At 42.0% G+C, this 21,170-nt stretch overlaps 2 protein-coding genes across 4 annotated transcripts; one reads left to right on the top strand and one right to left on the bottom strand.

Annotated features, from left to right (window-relative positions):
- Positions 1-1,045: 1,045 nt before the first annotated feature.
- eya3 (EYA transcriptional coactivator and phosphatase 3) lies at positions 1,046-15,439 on the top strand. Of its 3 annotated transcripts, none has more exons than XM_010753573.3 (19): positions 1,046-1,193; positions 5,125-5,229; positions 5,849-5,898; positions 6,053-6,147; positions 6,236-6,316; positions 6,423-6,471; positions 7,288-7,397; positions 7,665-7,802; positions 7,969-8,054; positions 8,992-9,169; positions 9,263-9,432; positions 9,590-9,673; positions 9,762-9,851; positions 10,053-10,111; positions 10,204-10,364; positions 10,765-10,879; positions 11,122-11,243; positions 11,332-11,432; positions 12,411-15,439. In XM_010753573.3, exons 2-19 carry the CDS (start codon positions 5,173-5,175, stop codon positions 12,489-12,491), a joined length of 1,827 nt encoding a protein of 608 aa, XP_010751875.2. In that variant the 5' UTR covers positions 1,046-1,193; positions 5,125-5,172; the 3' UTR covers positions 12,492-15,439. The 3 variants fall into 3 exon arrangements, with proteins under 3 accessions (XP_010751875.2, XP_019110026.1, XP_019110020.1); XM_019254475.2 differs by having other exon boundaries at positions 1,052-1,193; positions 5,122-5,229; XM_019254481.2 differs by lacking the exon at positions 7,665-7,802.
- Positions 15,440-15,670: 231 nt separating this feature from the next.
- Positions 15,671-21,111, bottom strand: LOC104937360 (XK-related protein 8). The gene is made up of 3 exons (XM_019254490.2): positions 20,571-21,111; positions 19,851-20,044; positions 15,671-18,834 (listed from the first exon to the last, which is right to left on the bottom strand). The coding sequence occupies exons 1-3, from the start codon at positions 20,864-20,866 to the stop codon at positions 18,029-18,031; spliced, it is 1,296 nt and encodes a 431-aa protein (XP_019110035.1). The 5' UTR covers positions 20,867-21,111; the 3' UTR covers positions 15,671-18,028.
- Positions 21,112-21,170: the final 59 nt, after the last annotated feature.

Below are 21,170 nucleotides of genomic sequence, written 5' to 3'. Positions count from 1 at the left end.
GATAAAAACAAACAATATCAGAGGGTCCATGACCCCTAGGGGGTTCGCAGAGGTACTGCAGGGGGTCCACCAACTTTTGTCATAATAATTGACAATTTTCACCAAAATTATTTGTGAGAATTAAAAGAAACATATCAAAAACAATATTGAGTGAACTGCAAGCATTAATATGCAATAACAAGCTACTTTTAACAAAAAACTATTTACAAAATAAATGTTTCCATTATGCATGAAGGTTTTATCAATCATAAACACATTAAGGATAATAAGTCAGCATATAAATTAAGGTTATTAAGGTGAACTAAAAGGTGAATAAAGTAGATATAAAAGTTATTATAGGCAGGGGCACCGCCAGGAATTTTGGGCCCCATGACAAAAAAAATAAATCAAATTGGGCCCCCTCTGTGCAGCTGTTGTCACCACATCTTTAAGACCTAACTATCCCATCAAAAGCTTTACATAAGGCTTGCAACTGTTTTGTGTCTTGTAGTTCAATACTAGTACTAGCACGATATTTACTGCTGGTGATTTGTACATGCATGCAAATCTGCAGTGATGCAAGATTAAAAGCCGCCATAAAAATGTGCTAAAGGACTTTTTTAATTCACTTTTACTGCCCAAAACACGTAAAAACAAAGAGATAATTATATTTAAAATATATATACTCAATGATAATGGTTTAATAACTTTATATTGGTGTTTACCTATTTTTTGGGGGCCTTGGAATTGTCCTAACTTTTCCCCCCTGATTACAGACCATGTGTGGGGGTGCCTGTTCTGTTTGTCTCTGAAAAAAGGTTGAAGACTCTTTAAACATGATTTTAAAATAAAAACAAACATGTCCTACACGCTGTTTGACATGAGTAACACGGGCCCTGAGGCAGAAGACGCTGACAAAAGTTAACAAGAGCGCTCATCACCTGTTCAAATAAGTCAAATGTTTGCCGCCTTGTCGTCTCTCACCTGTGTGTTGATGTTTCAGGGCTGACACACCTGTCGTCTCCCGTCGCGAGCTCCCCCTTTGCTGCCTGTGCGCGTGAATCAATGACAGTATAAAGACACTCTGCGCATGCGCGGCTCCTGCAGAATAGTGCTCCCCCTAACAACAGACAAAGCTTTGACACTGTGGATTTCAAAACTGAAGACGCTTTTTAAATCAAGTAAAAAAGCGTCTGTCAGTCACTCCTTCAATGGTAAGGCTGGTTTTTCACTGTTTCTCCCGTGTTGTTTTTGTTTTTATGTTTGTTTTGTTTTCAAACACGAAGCCGTTACAGCACCAACGGCTGCGGGCTCCGGCTAACTCCTGGAAAACTTTTTAAAACCCATCGGGCCAAACTAAAGTAACACACAAGTCGGGTTGGTTTAATTAACCCACATGAACTATAGACAAGTTAACTAACTGTTTTTATTTTTGTTGTTGTGTTTGTTGCTAAGTAACGGCTCTTGCTCGGTGGCGGTTGGAGGCTAACGGCTCCGTCTAACCGCTGGGTTGATCCGCTTGTTATACTTGTTCACACTGGTCCTAAAAAACGGTGTTAGTCGGCTGTCTTTATACATCTTCACGAGTCGGTTGTGCAGCTTATGTTTCAGTCTCTTTGTGTTTTTTAAATCACAGCTAAAGCAACTACTCGTCTCCAGGAATTAGCCCGATTCATCATAGCTCGGCTGAGGTTATTTGCTGGATTGAGCTAACGATAGACGACCTGTGTGTGTGTGTGTGTGTGTGTGTGTGTGTGTGTGTGTGTGTAGCCAGGACAAACAACACCAGGGACACCAAACACAGGCGTTTAAATCTCTGTGCCAAGCACATTTATGTCTTTAGTGTGGTGGCCCTGAAATGCAAAACACAACAGCAAATTCAAAAACACAATAGCAAATCACAAAACACAATAGCAAAACACAATAGCAAATCACAAAACACAATAGCAAACTGAAAAACACAATACCAAATTCAAAAACACAATAGCAAATCCAAAAACACAACAGCAAATCAAAAAACACAACAGCAAATTCAAAGCGGAAAAGGTAGGTACCCTCGGGAGACATGAATCGTCACTGATTGGACTGGTGGTCCGTCCTTTGAACTGGAAGGACATGGTTTACATGTTTCCAAAATATGAGCGCTGTTAACTTTTTGAATTCGCTGTTGTGTTTTTTGAATTCGCTGTTGTGTTTTGCACTTCAGGGCCACCATACTTTAGGTTGCAGAATTAAAGAATAAAAGGGGGACGTCTGTCTGCACCGGAGCTGCAAACATGCAAAGTGCTTTATTTACATCTCATATTGTTCCTATAACGTCCTACAAAGGAGCACAGATGGCAGTGCATGTCCTTTTCAGGGTTCCCACGGGTGCTTGAATTCCTTGAAAATGCTTGAATTTCAATTCAGTGTTTTCAAGGTTGTGAAAATGCTTGAATTTTTTTGTGAAGTGCTTGAAAATGCTTGAAATTGTGTGTGATGTCTATCTCAATAAACCAAGAGAAAACAAAAATGTTTCCTAAGCGGCTACGCGCTTGATCCGATGCCTTTACATGCAGAACTCAGTTATCATACTTGGTGTTCTGCCGAGAAATACACCGCTCACAAGCTGACAAATACAAGCCAATTCACAATTAGTTAAAAATCAAAACAGTCAATCTACCACCATATGAAATAATGCTAATTAGATCCATATTATTATGCCATACAGTGGCACCGCTGCCTTCCCATCATGGCAAACACAACTAGTAGGCTACCTATTTAAAGGTGCTGGAAAAATGGAAAAACTGGTGCTTGAAAAGTGCTTGAATTTGTTCATGAAAAAGGTGTGAGAACCCTGCCTTTTATTAATTGTCAAACATAGTCAGCTGATAAAGCTGCAACAAGCAACTATTACAGAATAAGTCACCGGGTTAGTTTAGATTTAGATATACTTTATTACTTGTTACAGCAGCAGAGGAAAGTGTAGCAAACACTACTAGAATTAGAAAACTATTTTTTGTACTATTGGCTGGATAAAACAAACATTTTTAAGAGATCAAACTGGACTTTGCTCATCATTTTCTGACAGTTTATAGATTAAAATGATGAATAAATAGTGGACACAGTTGTAGCTTGACTTGAGCTGGTTTTAAAGATCTAAAGTCTATATGCATTTAAAATTGAAGATATGACAGAAAACAAGCTTTAAATCTAATTAATTTTGCCTGTGCACAATAGCGTGCATGCAAATGTGCAAATTCAATGATTCTTCCACACTTTTCTGCAGGGTTTATGTCTCTCTGCACAATAAACAGACAGAAATATCTATAACCTACACAATAAACACCAAATAAACAGACAGAAATATCTATAACCTACACAATAAACACCAAAAACAGCCTTCCAAAACAGACAAGTACTGAGGAGAAAAGTGGCATGATGTATAAAAAGAGTATTGTAATATAAATAATATTACAAAAGTAGTGCGCTCAAAGACCCAAAGCTTCGAATCCAACCTTTGGCCTTTGCTGCTTGTCATCCTCTCCTTCCCTTCAGCTGCTACTATCCAATAAAGGTTCAAGGTTTACTTTGGTTTCGACGAATATTTCTAGTTATTAACATCTGAACAGTTCTTTAACTTATAAACTACTAAGCAGGGAGCTCCAGACGTCCCTCCTACACCTCCTTCTGGGGGATCCCGAGGTGTCCCCAGGCTAGATGCGTCTATATTAGTCCCTTCTGGGTCTACCCTGGGGGGTCTCCTCATCAGATGTTCGACCTGCCTCAGCTGGCTCCTTTTTTCAATGTGAAGGAGCAGCAGCTCTCTTCTTACAGTCACTACCCGAAGCTCATGACTATAGGTGAGGGTTGGGACGTAGATGGACTGGAGAATGGAGAGCTCCCTCTTCCGGTACAGTGCCTCCTCATCGGTCTATCTCATGCTCCGATTTTCTGAGTAGATAGATACTTGAACTCCTACGCTTAGGGCAGCAACTTGCTCTCAACCCCATGACCTCTGAACTGATTTAACCGTGTCAAAATAATGTGTACTTCCCTTTTTGTAATCATTTAAAAAGTTTCAGCCTTTTGTTATCAAATCAAACATAATATTAGCACCCTGAAGCCGTCTAGACTTAATACTCCACCCTCTGGGGAAACGACGGCGATCACTTGAAGCAGAGACTCCCGAAGGATCCTATATCAGGTCAACGTTGTCCCTCAGGGTAGCGCGTTTCAACCCGAGCGTTGTTGTGATCCTGACAGGAGGAGAGGTGACTGTGAGCAGCTCTGTTACCGCTGGCAACAGCCTGGAGAGACGGTTGGCTTTGGATGACTTCAAATCGGGCAGAAATAAAAAAAAGTAGCACGAGTGTGAGGTGTTTTGAGAGATTATCTTCTTCTTCCTGACGTTATCGTCTCTAAAGTTTGGGCACTTTCAGTGTACGAAGGCTGTGATTTGAAATAATTCAAAGTTTGCCATCCGCACATTATCCCGTGGCCTTATTCCCCTTCAAATGTCATACTTTTTTGAGTTCGCTTGCATAAATGTAAACGTAAGCTGACACACATCAAAGGGTGCAGACAATTCAGGCGGCACGTACGGCATTGACAACTGCCTGACACATTTGTGCGGCTTTTGAATTTGCCGTCTGACCTATTTTCGCCTCCTGTCTCTGCATTGTGTCAGTTAGATCCACGTTCCCTCCCTGTAGCCGTGGAGGGAAAGGCCGGTTGAGCGAGCAGTGGACAAAATGAGGTTAGATCTTATCCCCTCGGGGCATCTATTGATACGACAGCTTGCACCTGAGCACCTAATGCTCCCGGAGAATATGTTTTCGTTGAATGAAGGTTAGGTCACATGTAAGGTGGCACGCTTCCTTAATCCCACGGTAAACACAAGCGTGATGGGGACATTGGACAACGTCAGCGCCGCACGTGCCTCACTTCAGGTTCTCGTGCCAGGGTGCCCCAGTTCCTCCGTCGCCACCACCTCCCTGCTGATCACCCCCGCGATAGTGGCACGAGAGAGGGATGCATCAATGAGTGTTTATGGGACAAGGGGAGGGGAGAGTCACGTATCAGAAAACTATATATGGCATAACCAGCGAGCCACTTATTCTGTGCCTTATGTGTTTTTTGCACCTGTGGTTGTGTGTGAAGCAGGGTCCGGATACGCTTTCCAGGTACAGAGAGTAGGCTGTGCGTGCAGACATGTCGGGTCGCTCTGCTGCAGAGATGGATGACTCGCAGGAGCTGCCTGAGCTGCCGGTGAGTCTCCCCGCAATGACGGCAACAAGGAAACGTCTGCAGAAGTATCTGTGTTTGCAGAGAGGTTTAAAGATGACGCTGTGCATTGTTTTATTCTGAAAATACTTTATTTATATTAACTCGTACTTTTAATTTAAAATATCTTGTCGCTGCAGGTTTTAATTCTTGTTTTTAGGGTGATCAAATTAAGAAAACCTGAGCGTAGTACAAATGATGAGCCGATCAATTGATTTAAAGTTCATTAATGACAGCTTTCTTCTTCGTTCATTTAACAAGTGAGAATATAAAATAGTAGGCAGGTATTGTTTGCTATTTTCCTCCTTTGCAGGCTGTTAAATGCTGATTAACCTTTTGACCATTGGTCTTTTAAATGTTGTTATTGGTTCTTATATGTTGACAAGTTGTTCATGATACATTATAGATTTAAAAGCTTGTTTTTTTTTTACTCTGTAATTTGAATAATTTTGTGTTCACCTTCAGTTTTTTGCGACAGTGGCTTGATTTTATTCCTTTTCTTTTTTTTTATCTGACTTTATCAGCTCCAATAAATGCTCATCACAGTCTCCTGAAGTTATTTGTATTGAAAGTCCTTTCTGTATCTTGTTTTTTGTTTGTGCAGACAAAGAAGGCCAAACTTGAGCTAGATGGTGGACTGAAGAAAGAGTCAAGGTCGGTCTTTTTCAGATTTCATCTCTGCTGGAAAACCACTGCTGAGTTTTGATAAACTATTTAAAAAAACAAAAAAACAAGCCATGGTGGAGAAACTCTTTAGTTTTTGGCAGCAGAAATCTTTAATTATACTGAACTCTTCATGCTCTTCCAGTAATTTAGGTGATGATGGGAGTCCGGCGGCTGTGTTGGGTTCGTCCGAGCAGGAAAGCTCTTACTCTGCCCTGTCTACAGCCCAGCTTGATCCAGGTTGGAAGAAAATGTGACCACACACTACACAGAAATGTTCCTGAAAACATTAATATAATTTTTTAACGTAATAAAATTTTAATCGCAGGTGATCAGGAGCATTCGGACGCAGACAGGAGGGCAGCACCTCAAGCATGCGACGACTCCATGAACTCGTATGCACACTCTGGTAGGAACGGAAACATTTTAACTTTTTTACGATGCACATTAGAGTTTTGAAAATAGAGAAAGCTGCTTCTGTGTGTCAAACTGAAGCCATGTCATGTTTCTGACAGACACGACGGCCACATCTGAATACGCCCAACAGGTTTATCAAGGAAGCAAGTGAGTACGCCGCACCGGACAAACGTTTGACTCGCATCTAAATCGATCTTGCCAAGTGAAAAGCAGCAGCAGTTTCCTGCTTTAGATTACACTCCACCTCAGGTGTGAGGCTTCATTGAAACAATTTTTTAAATCATATCGTCTTCATTAGTTTTGTTCCTCAGAACCTCTTTGTATAAAATTCAAACATAACTCTTCAGTTCTTCGTAACCCTGAATATTATCTGCTACGTTAAGTGTTTAAAATTAATACAATTGCAACGTAATCCTACTTCAGGAGGACTAAATGGCTAATGTTGTGGGGGTAAGGGGGTTGAATACAGTTGTTGTTCAGGAATGTTTATTTAATATAGCACCTTTTTTATCACAGAGAAAAGTCACAAAAGCTAAATTGTTAAAAAGCAACACAAACTAAGAAGTACGTAACAGAATAGACAGTATTAGAATATAGAAGTACAAGAAGTGAATCAAACAGATTCTCCTTTTTAAAATGGATTTAATCTTTCAAACAAATCAGATCTTTGAGTTTTTTACTTTCTGTTTACTGTCCATCACCTTTTTTTATATTTTAAAATATACCTGTGTGTGTGTGCCTGCGGGTTTCTAAACCAGACCGTCACACCCGAGCGTAAAGCTCACAGTTGTGAGTCAAGGCTTCACTGTGTAGATCATATCTAACACCTGCGTGATCCCATAATCCAATATCGGTACAAATGTGGCATCAAAAAGTCTACGTTAATTTGTTTTCATGGCAGCATAGATACTTTTTAACAGTAGATGACTAGTCCTGATTTCTCCTGCTCTCTCCCTCTCTCAGCCCAGCGGTGACGTCCTACACCAGTCAGGTGGCTTTTCCTCCTCTGGCCCAGTCCACTGTGTACTCCGCCTTCCCCCAAACAGGCCAGACCTACGGCCTCCCGCCCTTTGGTTAGTCCCTGCTCCTCCTCCTCCTCCTCGTCCTATTTTAACACTGCAAGACGCAGCATCACACCTTTTTTTTTTGTTTTGTTTTGTTACTTTGCTTAGTGTGCTTTGGCGCTGTGGACTCAATTTTTTTTTGCTTTTGACCTCTGCTTAAACACTCAAAGTCCACACCTTGACCTGGTTTTTCTAAACTTTGCCTCATCTTCAATGACACACTCCTCTCGCCGCCTCTTTCATCCTCTGCTTCCCATTGCTCTCTTTCACCTTCAGGTGCTATGTGGCCAGGCATTAAAACAGAGACAGGGCTGCCTGAGGCACCCTCTGGTGGCCAGCCTGGGTTTCTCAGCTTCAGCGCCGCATATACCTCAACCCAGCCAGGCCATCTGCACTACTCATACCCCAGCCAAGGCAAGCTGCAACCTCACTCTGTCTCACAAGATAACGCTGTCACACTCTCTGCAAATATAATCAGAAAATAAAGGAGATCTTGCAGTGGCACAGCTCTGTTTTCCTCTCTTGTTGCTTTTTATTTTTCCTCTGCCGCTGTTTCAGTCGAACACTTTTCTGTCTTCAGGCTCAAGCTTCACGACATCCAGCGTGTACTCCAGCATCCCTTCAGCTACGGCTGCCACCACAACCTCCACCACAGTGGCCCACCAGGTAAGAGAAATGAATAAAACATGTATCTGTGTGTCTTTTATCTTCTGTGAACTCAACTGTTAGCCAAGTTCAGCCTCTTTTAAAAGAAGTTTTTCCTCGTCGCTGTCACCAAGTGTTTGCTCATGGTGCGAACTGTTGAGTAAATATTATGAAGAACATAGTGTAGACCTGCTCTGTACGTCGTGAGATAACTTCTTGTGTGATTTCTTCTGTTGGGCACATGAGAAGTTCAAAAAGTGTCTTTTAATTATTAGATTATCAGCACACACGCGACACCCCCAAAGATTTGAATGTCACCCGGCATGAATGCGAATGCCAGCAGAGCGAATCATAGTCGATGTTTCAAACCCCACCAGAACCACCAGGTCCACTCCAGAAGCAGCTCCATCGTTAAAACCTATCCTAACTAACTGTGCGCTTGATCTGTGTTGTGCATGACCTCAGATGTTTCCAATCAAACCCTGGGAAATCTATAATTTTATTCAGGTAACGTTGTGTTTACTTGCCTGTCTCTAGCTGCTATAACTTGCAGATAAACACTGAGCACATGGGATACGTCAGAGTGAGGAAGGACAAAACATAACTGAGATTTTACTTTGTCTATGAGTCATCAGACATGACAAATGGGTTGCAGACACTTTAATGGGCCGTGCTGTTGATGTGGGGAGAGAACTCAACCTGCAGGTCTGATGTTATGAACCTGCAGTATTACAATGCGTAAATATCCAGCGTCTACAAGCAGCTAAACCTGTCCGTTAAGCCGCAAGCCGAGTACTGTTCAGTCAGATTTTAGCAGAAAGTGTGTTGTGTTACTATGACAACTAGAAACCATGAGTACTGATGAACACAGACCCTGAGTTCATCAGTTTTTGTGACTTTTTCTCCACCATCCTTTTTCCTGTTGATCACAATTGTTTTGTTGTTTTTGTTTTTCCAGGAATTTAGCAGCTACAACTCTCTGGGACAGAGTCAGTTCTCGCAGTACTACACTCTGCCTCCCAGCTACGTGCCTGCAGGGCTGCCGAGCAGCGACGACCACGGCGCCGGCGTGGGAATGGCCGGATATTCGGCCGTGAAGTCGGAGCAGGCGGCCTCAGCTGGGCTCCCTCCTAGAGGTAGATAAAATTACTGCGCTAATATATATGATTTATAACCCTTTGTACAAGTTTGAGACACGACAGAGGAAATGCGTTCTTTCTTGTACTCAGATGCGTCCCCACCAGAGAACCTCCCGGCAGGTGCTGCCCTGCCTACCAGTGTGGCTCTCCCTGCCGGAGCCAGAGATCAGGACGAGGTCGGACGCAGGAACTCCGTCGGCAAAGCCAAAGGGAAGGGCAAGAAGTCCGATAGCTCCCCACCTACAGAGACTGACCTGGAGGTAAAGCATGTCGGCAGCTGCTCGATACATGCACAAACAAACCACAAAGTGAAAGTTGCTCTTAGTACATGAAACTGGTATTTAGGACTTATTTCTAAATATTTTTCCTGTTAATAGTGAAATAACATCATCTTCTCTGCTGTTTTTTTTTTTTTAGCGTATTTTTCTGTGGGATCTGGATGAGACCATTATTATATTCCACTCGCTGCTCACAGGCTCCTATGCGCAGAAATTTGGCAAGGTTTGTGTCAGTAAACGCACAAAAAGTCAGAGCATGCAACCTAAACTGGAAAAAGTCAGACTCAGTTTATTGTTTTTATTTTGTTTAGGACCCAGCGACGGTGTTGAACTTGGGCTTACAGATGGAGGAGCTGATCTTTGAGCTGGCAGACACTCACCTTTTCTTCAATGACCTGGAGGTACAGTGAGAGACAGACAGGCGTCAAAGCAGAAACCAAATTATGTAATGAATTTCTTAAGAACTTATCAAGCACGCTGAGTTCTGGAGAAGAGACATGACAAGCAAAACCAATAAATGAAATGGCATCTTAAGAGGATGCTGTTATCTTTAAAACATGGTTATGTAATCAGTAAATCAAAGTTTGTCTCTTTTATTTCAGGAATGTGATCAGGTCCACGTTGAGGACGTTGCCTCTGATGACAATGGACAAGAACTGAGGTGTGTTACGCTCTACAGCACAGTAAAGATGACGTATCGTGCACAGTTTGACCTGATTTACAAATAAATCGTGTGTTTCTTCCCATTTTTAGTACCTACAACTTCTTAGCGGACGGCTTTAATGGTCCCAGCGGCGGAGGAGCATCGGGCACCACCACAGGAGTCCAGGGAGGAGTGGAGTGGATGAGGAAGCTGGCCTTTCGCTACCGCCGGCTAAAAGAGATCTACAACAGCTATAAAGGGAATGTCGGAGGTGAGTTTGCATCAATATTCTGAAATAAAAGGCACGTTTTGATGAATACAAGTCATGTCACGCGTTTGTTTTCTTTGGCAGCGAGGTGAATTCCCGCCATGTTTGGCGACAGTAGAAATTAGTTCCGCAGTCTAATGCCCGACAGGCGAACACAGATCAGAAACACAGATCTGAATTTCCTCATTTTTATTCTTTCGTCGTCAGCTAAACATTCAGCCAGCGGCCAAAATAAACAGAGCTGGGGTCCGTCTTGCTACTTTGCCTTCTTAAATATTAGACAGTGGGGGGAGGAAACTAAAATGGAAAAAGATGTTTGCTCCGACTAAATCTCGTAGTATTGTGGTTGTATGCTGGGGTGAGTTTCCACATGAGTGATGAGTGCGTGTGTTGTTTCTTTCAGGCCTCCTGAGTCCGATGAAGAGGGAGCTGCTTTTACGGCTTCAGTCCGAGATCGAGAACATTACGGACGCGTGGCTCAGCACAGCGCTCAAGTCTCTGCTGCTCATCCAGTCCAGGTCTGAGCAGAGCACGGTTTATATTTAAGGTCGCACTCTGCAGCGAGTTGTTTGTTTGTTCAGAGGATGATGCAACCACAGTTCAAAAGCACTGAAGGACAAGCTTGACTGTTTGGAACAACCTCAAAATTTCAACAATGTGTGTCGTGTTTTTACTCCAGTTTATATGTTTTATTCAGCTAAAACTGAAGCAACATAAACGGCTCAAAATACTGTGTAACCAGTCTGTGCTCCACCAACAGGGGGAAGTGTATGAACGTGTTGGTCACCACCACTCAGCTGGTTCCAGCTCTGGCAAAAGTGCTGCTCTACGGCCTGGGAGACGTCTTCCCCATCGAGAACATCTACAGTGCCACAAAAATAGGTATGTGTATGAGATCTTCTCGAGTGTGGAACTGCGTTATGTTGCTGAATATAATGTGTTATTTCCTCCGTGGTTTGCTTTCATGCAGGAAAAGAGAGTTGCTTCGAGAGGATCATCTCTCGCTTTGGGAAGAAAGTTACGTACGTGGTGATAGGCGACGGCCGAGATGAGGAGTTTGCAGCGAAACAGGTAAACTTTGCTGTTTTTATGTACGCTTTGCGTCTTTGTGTGTTAGTCTGTGGATGTTTTACTCAAATTTAAAAGACACAAGATGGTTTCAGACTGACCTGTTGTGTGTTTCACTTGTTTCTTGCTCGTCATGTGCGCTGATTGAATTTAGGTAACTGAGCATTTGAAAAGATGTCTGGGAAAGTTTTGTGTTTTCCTGGAACTTTATTCCAACATTCTCCTATTTTCTTTATCTGAGAATGAACTGCTAGGCTGTCTAAACGTTTGTGACCAGACTTAATTTGCTAACAGGGTTCACGAAAAGTATAAATATTTTATTGATTATCAGAGTCTGAAAGATGTTTTTGTTATGAAAGATCTTTTATATTCCATATAAGATATATTCGTCTGTGCCTGTTAACACGTCAAGACCAGGCACTCGTTGTTGGTCACATGATACGTTACGCCAAAACTAATTTGGCGTAATGAAAATAGTCGTGGCACAAAAAAAGTTTGGGGACCGCTGCTCTAAAGTATGATGTGAAACTGAAAGAGACAGTGGCTGTTTATTAATTCGAGGAAACTCGACTCCAACTTCAAGGAAACGATCAACAGAAAATATTTGGCTCTGACTCGCCTTCTTTGTTTGAATCCTGCCACCGAGTCAGCAGGAAATATCAATTACAGGAATGGAAGTACGAGTTTAAATCAGACTTCCATAGAGGGATACCTGATACAACAACCACTGTGTTTGTTTAAGGTCTCCACATCAGATAAAAGAGTTTACAAGCGGACATACACGACTCTAAAGTTTAATCAAGATGAGCTTTGAGAGTTCACTGCTTCTCTTCAGCGGCTGTTTTTTACCAGCCTGGTCGCAGACTCGTGATTTGTTTATTCAAATCCTGATTAAACAATTAACTCTCCAACTTTCACTTCGTTTGTAGCGAAGTGTTTCTAATCATTTGTCCCTGTGTGTGTGTGTCTCTCTCTGCGCAGCACAACATGCCTTTCTGGCGGATCTCTACCCACGGCGACCTCGTGTCCCTCCACCAAGCGCTGGAACTGGACTTCTTGTAAAAGAAGGCGACGTTGAATGTCGCGCGCTAAACATGAAAACGTAGTCGTCGTCGCCGTCATCGTCGTCCTGTTGGTTTGTGGAGTGACACTGTGAGGGACGACACACACACACACACACACACACACACACACTCATATTATAAAACCCCTTATCTGCCCTCACTGACGACTAAAGACTCACTGTGTGATGCGTGATGGTAATGTACTGAGGCGGACTTTGGGTGGGAGAAACAGACTGGATGCATCATTCGGCTGAGGCTCCTCACGCCCAGCACTCCCTCCTCTACGGCAGCTAACCTCACCACGGCTGAAACTGGCACTGATTTGGACACAGAAGGGAAGACATCCATATTTTCCTCCTCTTTGCTCTCTAGTTTTTCTTTTCAAGCATCAAAAACTCTGCAGTAAAACACAAAACAATCCCTTTTTCTTTCAGGATTTAAACAACCAAAGGGCCTTTTATTGTTGTTGTTGTTGTTGTTGTAGCTTTTTCTTTAGGCTCTGTGTACGTGAAAGGATATCAAAGCTAATAAGAAACCTCTTTCTGGATTGTTTGCACTCATTCAAAGACTTGAACGCATCATTGTGGCTTTTCCCTTCTTTCCATCACGTTACTCGCAGTCATCATGTATCAGATAGTCCCTTTTTTGTTTGCCGCCCATGTAGTCATTCAACTATTTTTACTAAGGTACTGGTTTAAAAAAAAAAAGGAACTCTATCATGACTTCCTGTTCTGATCTGACCAAACCACAGCGTCAGTCAGCTCTCCTGACCCGACCTCTCCACTGTGTTGTAACAGCAGAAGTGTTCACTTAACGTACGTTATGTGTGACCTGTGAGCAACCTTCTGACAAAACCTCAACCCGAACCTTACTGCATGACTCAGTAACATGAGAGTAGAGGAGAAGTGTGTTTCCTGCCCCGGTAGTCGTTTTGTAAAGCAACGCACAGGTGAGCCGTGTCCCCAGATCTGTACTACATACTGATTCTGTACGGTATGAACCACATCAGACAGGATCGGGTGCAGGTTTTTCCATTTGAGAGTGATTTAGTGCAGCAGAGAAGTTGAGCCAGATCCAACTTTTTGGAAACTTTTGCAGCCCGATGTCACACCTTCAAATCTCCCCAGTCGGCCTTAAAATGTCTCTGAAACTGAAACTATCCAGGGGGATTCACGTAATAAAACTCTGATACTAGTTTATTTCATGTACGCAGCTTCTAAATCTGAGCCTGACTCACAATTTATGCTACAAAATAGAGACGAGAATAAGTTTCATTTGGTTTTAAGAGAGGGCAAAGTGGTGGTTGAGTGACATAGACGGTGAATGAGAGTGAGGGAGCACCGGCAATGATAAAACAGGTTAAATTAAGTTATTTCCTGATTGTTTCACCATGGTTACGTTCATCAAACCGCCAGACAACCCTGCAGTGATTCGCTGCGGCGCCTGATCCTGTCTGAATGTATCCTTAATATACAAAAAATAAACATTTAATCACTTTATACTGACAGATTATACATCAAGTGATTTTTAATCTTTGATTTAAAAGATTTAATACTTGAGCTGTAATTGCTAGAGCAGTTTCACCACCCACCACCTGATTTAATCTATTTTCCAGCTGTGAGCAGCTCCTTCATTTCCTTTAGTGCGTTGCATTGTGCTCAGAAATTGGCTACAGTTTGAGTATGCTTAAAAACCTGCTCGGAGTTAGTACGTGGTTATGATTTGAGACGTGCTGCTCGTACCTCCAGATGTGGCGAGGGTTGTGAAAAGACTCATACTTCTTTAAGCCCTTCACGTTAAAAACAGGGCGCCGCCGGCTGTTTTAACTCGATGTGCTCAGCATAGTTGAGGATGAAAACTTGTTAATTCACTTTTTCTTTTGCTGGTTTTAAGGGAATTCAGTTAAAATTTGCACTACGTTCAGATGCAGATAGCAGCTCAGGATCTGAACTGGCTCTGGTTCACCTGCAGGATCTGGCGTCCTGGTTTGTGCTGCTCTTACGTGGTGACGGGACGATGGATCGGGTGGGAGGGGGGTGGTCCATTGTCTCTTAATCCGTCCATGCTCACACCTCTCAGCCTCTGACTCAGCTAATACATTGTCAGGAGGATCACAGTTCACTTAAGAGGTTTCATTTCAAAGTTTCCTTTTTTTTGTTTGCAGTGAATCGCTTCACAGTTTGTAGCATCTCGTCACAAAATCCACCGACACTCGGACAAAGACGTTAAATTTAATTTAGCTGACATTTACTAAATTAACTTGAGCTGCAACTCATGATTTTTGTCATTTGTGATCAATTTACAGATTGTGTTTGCAGTGAGCTGCAACAAATAGACAATTCATTGATTTAAAAAAATATATATATTTGTTGGTCGTCGCTTTGAGGTCTTTTTACATGTTTTAAAGACTAAACAACAAAATCGAAAGCCCAGATTAATCTCTGGTAAACAATCAGCAGTCGCAGCCCTAATTTCATCTGTTAAATGTAATAAAATAGTTCAAATGTTCATCATAATTTCCCAGAAACCTAAGTGACGTCTTGAAATTGCTTGTTCTGTTCTTTCAATCATCCAAAATCGTGAATTTTAGGGAATTTTTACACTCAAACGATGACTCAGTTGTGGAAATAGTTGCTCAATAATCGATCGATCAGCTGATTGTTTCAGCTCCAATTTAAAAACCAGGACATCATTTATTGTGTCAGACGACTCCGACCACAGAATCACTTCATCATATCACCACATGACAACCTTCAGACCCGTCTGAGGGCGTTTATCGTAGGAGGAGGGGGGAGGAAAAAAACAAACAAACTAACAAAGGATGACGACTGTGCAATACATATCTGCTCTGCTCGTTAACTGTATTTCAAAAAGGGACATTTCATTTGTCGACCATGAGAGGAAGGCAAAAAAAAAAAAAAAGGGTGGGATGTACTTCCCGCTGGTCTGTATGAGATTAACGACTGAACAATACTGAGCCTGAAGATTTCGTATTTACACACATGCAGCTTGACCGTTACGAATGTGTATTTCTTGTGTAATTTGTTTGTGTGACTGTGCATATTTATATTGTGCCTTTTTAACCATCATCTGTATGCATAATCTCAAAGGGAAATATGTAATTTTGTTTGATACATTTATCACTGCATTGTTATATTATCCAAAGTGTTATCTTACTTTTTTTTTTTTTGAATTGATTGTCCTGTCTGCACTGTATTCAAAAGGTCTCTTTCTTGACTATATATCCTTTTTATTTTTATTTTTGGGAGAGAAATGTTCACGTAGATCGCTCGGTGTTTTTGGAGTTTAGAAAATGTTCAACAGTCACGTCTGCTTTGCGTTTTTATTTTTTTTTTAGATTTCTTCCTTTTGAAAAGGAGATTGCATTTATTCTGTTGCTGTGAAATGCTTAGCATCGCTTAGAGACAATCTGTTACACATAGTATTTTCTTTTCAGAAAGTGATTGGCATGTTTTAACGAGCTGTGCTTTTCGTTGTTAAAGCTCTACGTGACACACAAATCGAGAGACCATATGCAATCTTTGCATCTTTTTTTTTCGTCCTCCTGAATGTTTTCTGTTCATTTCTTTACTTCGTCTGCATGTCACGTCTGTTTTTTTTGTTTTGTTTTTTTTAAGTATACCATGGCTAAAAAAAAAAAAAACATGCAGTGTTTAAGGAGCTATATTCTTCTACATGTCTTTTTTCTTTCTAATGCCAAATACTGTTATTTTTAATGCTGTGTTTTTGTTTTTTTTATGTACTTCATCTCATCTCATCATTTTCAAGGACCTGTGAGGCCACATAGGGTCATGTAGAGAGCCTGAATGTGATCCTGTAAAACATTATCATAATAATCGATGCTAATTTAATTACAGTAATCACCCCCTCACCTTACAAAGTAGCAGTTTGGGACCTCGACACAGTCCTGTAAGGTTTTCCTGTGTACCTAAAGACGCTCAATACAGTGTAAATAAATTTTAAAAAGTTTCAGACTCGAGACTTCTCTTCATTTATATTTATTACAGAAAAACAAAGAATAATTAGACATAGTTTGTATAAATATAAGAAAATATAATCTAAACTGTTACAGGATAGGTCTAATACAATATGTACAATGCACTGAAAGAGTTCTTGTCACTAAAACAGTCGTCCTGTCCTTTACTTTATAAAGTTTATCTGAAGCTAAAAAATAACACTTAACCTGCCTGAGGTAGTCAGATCAAGCAGGTATCTTCCTAAATTATGGTCATTTTACTGTAAGATTTAGTGAGAAGTTGAACAAAGGCACTCAAACAGAGTGAATACCAACACGTCAAACCTGTAATCTCTCAGATTTTGAGTGTTTCTAACACGATGCAGCAGCTCAGGCGTAAAGATGTAATGCTGGATTACGTTCAAGCATCGTTTCGTGTGAATGCTTCATATCACCGGTTGACAGTCTCAATCTATTGCTGGAATGCCACCAATAAAAGCTTCAGTACACATAATACAGGTTAGATACACTTGTACAATCCAATATGATCCAATACTACAACAACTCTGCCATTAATCCAACTTGTAGTCGTAGTTGTAGTAGAATTATGACCTCTCAGACTGTGTCAACAAAAACTGAGACATTGTAAGCTTCATAAAAGTTGAAGTGGATTGGATTGCACAAGAGTACCTAATAAAGTGGCCTTAATGAATGTAAAATACATTTAATGACTTTAGTAGAAAAAATCCCAACCATAAATAGTGGAAAAAAAAAAAAAAAAGTTGGTTTGATTTCAGGAAAATCTTCAGGATTGAAACTTGTTACAAGTCGCACGGTTTCGTTTAGTGTTTTGAGATGACTCTTTTAAATTAAGCTGAAGAGGGACGAGACGTTCAACCAACCCTCCCCCACCACAATACATTTCATACAGTCCCTAAAACTGTTGGAGGAACCATTAGTGCAACCAAAACCTATTTCAGTATACATATATTTATGTAAGTGTTGTGTACATTTAGTATCGTGAACCTATCCTTTAAAATAAATCAGCTGTGTTGGGTGTGTGCGTGTCTGTGTGTTGGAATTAAGGTGTAAATCTAGACCGGAACAATGGCGACGTAAGACAAAACAAAAGCATCCGCCTTCATGTAACTGAGGCAGCTGTTGATCACTTGAGGACAGTCAATGGTTGTATGAAAGAGAACCGTCAAATAAAATGGCTTTTTTCAGAAATCATGAATCGCTGCAACCGTGAGAGTTCATTGAGAACACACTCGCGCAGTAGTTTGTGAGATTAGCCGTGAACAAACACGTCGTGATTCAGCTTTTAGATGCTTTTGGCCACGGCAGCACCAGTTAATACAGTGAAAGTACAGAAAGTGCTTCAGAGAATACAGCAACCTCGACTTTAACATCATCGTCGTCGTCACTTGATTGCCTGTGGTCAATCAGGAGATAGTCAACTCAATACCACACAACCTCATGATTAATCAGGCTGAGAAGTCTGCGTGACTTCATCTCTTCCCAACCCTCCATACGTGGTGGACGTCAAGTGACGCAGGTCAGCAGTAGAAGTTCTCTGCCAGCTTCCTCATTCTTTTGTTGCAGCGTTTGACCTCAGGCGGCGGTTGGCTTGGCTCGTTGCTATCTGTAACCAAGTCTGCTTCAATGTCTGCTTCAATGTCCAGTGCCATAGTTCTAAAAGCGACACCGTCCGGCTCATCTCCGTGCTTATCTTCATGCTTCCTAGTAGGTCCCATTCCAACTCTGGTTTTCTCAGACGCATCCCCTTTCAACTCCTCTTTGGAATGGTTTGGATGGTAGCGCTTGTAATATATCATTTTTAAAAGGAGACCAAGCATATAAACACCTACAACAACGACAACAGTGACTATGGCGTAGTGTACTGTTTCAAAATATGGCGCTTGTGTGGTCATCTTGCTCCAGCACCACCAACTGCAAAGGAAGACGATATCAAGCAGCATGTAGCCGTGGTAGAGCAGAGTCCTGAACCTCGTCTTCCCCTTGACCACGTTAAACCAGTTGAAATACCAAATGAGGCCTACGGTGGCTCGGTAAAGCCGTTCTCCGCAAGGGGTATCCATGAAGTCGGTCTTGGATCGCCAGACAAAGAAGAATAAAACAATCCAGGAGCAAATGAAGTGGGTGAAGATGAAGCAGGGCAGCACGGAGGCGAAGAGGGCGAGGGCGGTGATGCGAGACGAGAGGAGACACAGGTTCCAGAGGAAGTAGACCACCGACGAGGTCATCGGCTGCTGCTTCTTCTCGGGGAGGAAGTTGCGCAGCGAGCGGTGGTACGTGGTCACACTGAAGGCGATGGCTGAGGCTGAGCCGATGGCCTTCAACACTGAGGAGAAGAAGAAGTCCAGACATGACCGCACTTTCTTGAGCACTTTAAAACAGAAACTTTCACTTCAGTCTGGCACTGAAAACCACAAGCACTTGAACTTTGGGGAATCAGGGTCGTATCATCGTGACATCTAAGCAGGTCACGTCCTTCCTCATTTCTTGGTTATTACTTCCGAGTTTGAGAAGATGAAACGTTGCTTTTTGTCAAGAACAAAGACCCGATTTCCTTCTCTGTTCACTTCCTCTTGGACTCAAATCCTCCCTTTTCCCTTCTCTCTCTTGTTCATCCAAAAACAGGAACTTACTTATCTAATCATTGTGGGGTGACAAAGAGACGGATCCCCCAAATCTCCCTCCTGGTTCCTTCCTGTCCTCTCACCACAAAGCTGACACCGGTCGATCTCTGAACTCGTCCAGCCATCGACAATGCTGACTTCTTACCTATCTTTCATCTTCCTTCAACCATCGACCCTCCTGTAGTACATCACAATATGCAATAAACCTGTCTAAAATCTGTCTATGATGGTGTAAACTCGAAAATCACATCCACTTCCACTGAGATGGAGGCAGAAATCTCAAAATCTAAACACATACACGTACATATAAACCAAATATAAACCATATTTGAATCGTAAGGCACTACTCAGGGTAAGGAAGAAGATAGTGACAATATCAGGCTGTAAAAATATGTCAGTCAACGCTCATCATGCAGCCTGAACTAATCTTGTACTCTCATTGAACTACTTTACCCACTGTTTGGTAGTTTCATCTATAATAATTCACATTTTCTATGTAAAATATTAAACTGGAAGTGTATGGCAATGACTTCAACATTTCTCTCTGAAATGTAGTCAAGTAGAAGTGTAAAGTAACTCAAAGTAGAGAGTACATCTCCCTGCCACATAAGTAAGGCCTTTAGAGAAAGGCTTGAACTTTTTTCTAACACTTCAGTATCGTAGCGATTTATTTATTCTTGACTGTCCCAAATCTACACGACATAACTCTGACGTGTACCTGTCACAGGGTCGAGCTCGCCTCGCTGCAGGATGATGGTGAGCATGAGGACGAGCTGAGGGGAGCTCTCCGAAAACGTCTCCACGAGCCGGAGCATGCTCAGATCGTGGTTCAGATACACGGCGTAATCCCCGGATATGTCGGCGAGACCTGAGAAGATGCTGCATACGGAAAGCTCCACGACGCCTGCATGTCTGAGAAGAAGAAGAGGAAGAAGAAAGTTTAAACCAGTGTAATTGTTGGAGTTCCTAAGCCAGTGAATCATCACGTGGAGGATTTCTTTGGAACACAGATGCTGGCAGACAATCAGCAAAACCGGTTTAGTTAATGATATTATTGTACGGAATGAAAGAAGGAAGCTGTGGTATGAGTGCTATTTCTGAGTCTTATATGTGGTCACAAATTCCTGTGTCATGTACTATAAGAAGAAATGAAACAGGCCGTGTAATCTAAAAGAATAACACGACTTAATGTTTACTTCTGTTACTCACTGAAAGAGCTTGAAGTTTGAATGTTACAGTGGGATTACAGTGCAAAATATGTCAGCACCGGAACAACTGCTCCATTCAGACTCACTTTGCATTTCTCGTAAATGGATGGATGAACAGCTGAGGGGAAAAGGGTGGAGCTCTCAGATAAAGCTGCTTCAACTTTACATGCAAACACACACACTACACGGTGCGAGAGAAAAACTGCCTGAAGCATTAAGGTTTACACAACCTGATGTAGATTCCCAGCTGCAGCACATGCAGCAGCTTCAGCTGTCCCACGCTCAGGCATTTCTCAACTTTTGTTAACTTGTCAGAGTCGTCGTAGCTGTACCACAGCCAGCTGAACGCCTGGACGAGAACAGACGAGCCCACGAGGAACAGCATGAGCACGGCGAGGCTCACGTAGGCCTTTTCCTGGAAAAAACTGACAGCAGCCCAGATATCCAGTGCAATGTCGAGGAGTAAGAACACCAGCCCCACGCAAGTGAAGAGGAAGTCCACCGGGGAGTATTTGAACACACCCATTGTGTCTGTCAGGCTAAAGTTTCCACATAACAATCTTTAAGTGCCTGCTTCGAGTGCAGCTGATCCCAAGTCCTGTTATCTTCAGGGATAGTTTGAAAGACAACCGAAAGTAAGCAAAGTTCAGAGTTTAAATAGTTAACTCCTCCTACAGAGTGCCCCTCCTCCAGAAAACATGACGTATCAAAGACATGCACATGTTTTTAGTTTACACTGAACCAATACCGAAAGCTGTCACTTCCTTTTTTTTAAAAGTTATGTCACCGTAAATGAAGTTGTAAAATCACCACACAGATCAGACACAGGC

This window comes from Larimichthys crocea, chromosome XIII, assembly GCF_000972845.2.
Source record: "Larimichthys crocea isolate SSNF chromosome XIII, L_crocea_2.0, whole genome shotgun sequence".
Taxonomy (NCBI): domain Eukaryota; kingdom Metazoa; phylum Chordata; class Actinopteri; family Sciaenidae; genus Larimichthys; species Larimichthys crocea.
The sequence above is the reverse complement of the archived record's forward strand: the minus strand, read 5'-3'. Positions and strand labels throughout refer to the sequence as shown.

Excerpts from the sequence above, each read along its gene's own strand:
- eya3 (XM_010753573.3), top strand. The coding sequence starts at position 5,173 with ATGTCGGGTCGCTCTGCTGCAGAGATGGATGACTCGCAGGAGCTGCCT. Across the intron at positions 6,317-6,422 it reads GAACTCGTATGCACACTCTG|ACACGACGGCCACATCTGAA; the intron begins GTAGGAACGGAA and ends TGTTTCTGACAG. Across the intron at positions 10,880-11,121 it reads CTGCTGCTCATCCAGTCCAG|GGGGAAGTGTATGAACGTGT; the intron begins GTCTGAGCAGAG and ends CTCCACCAACAG.
- LOC104937360 (XM_019254490.2), bottom strand. The coding sequence starts at position 20,866 with ATGGGTGTGTTCAAATACTCCCCGGTGGACTTCCTCTTCACTTGCGTG. Across the intron at positions 20,045-20,570 it reads CAGCTGGGAATCTACATCAG|ACATGCAGGCGTCGTGGAGC; the intron begins GTTGTGTAAACC and ends TCTTCTTCTCAG. Across the intron at positions 18,835-19,850 it reads CGAGCTCGACCCTGTGACAG|TGTTGAAGGCCATCGGCTCA; the intron begins GTACACGTCAGA and ends TCTTCTCCTCAG.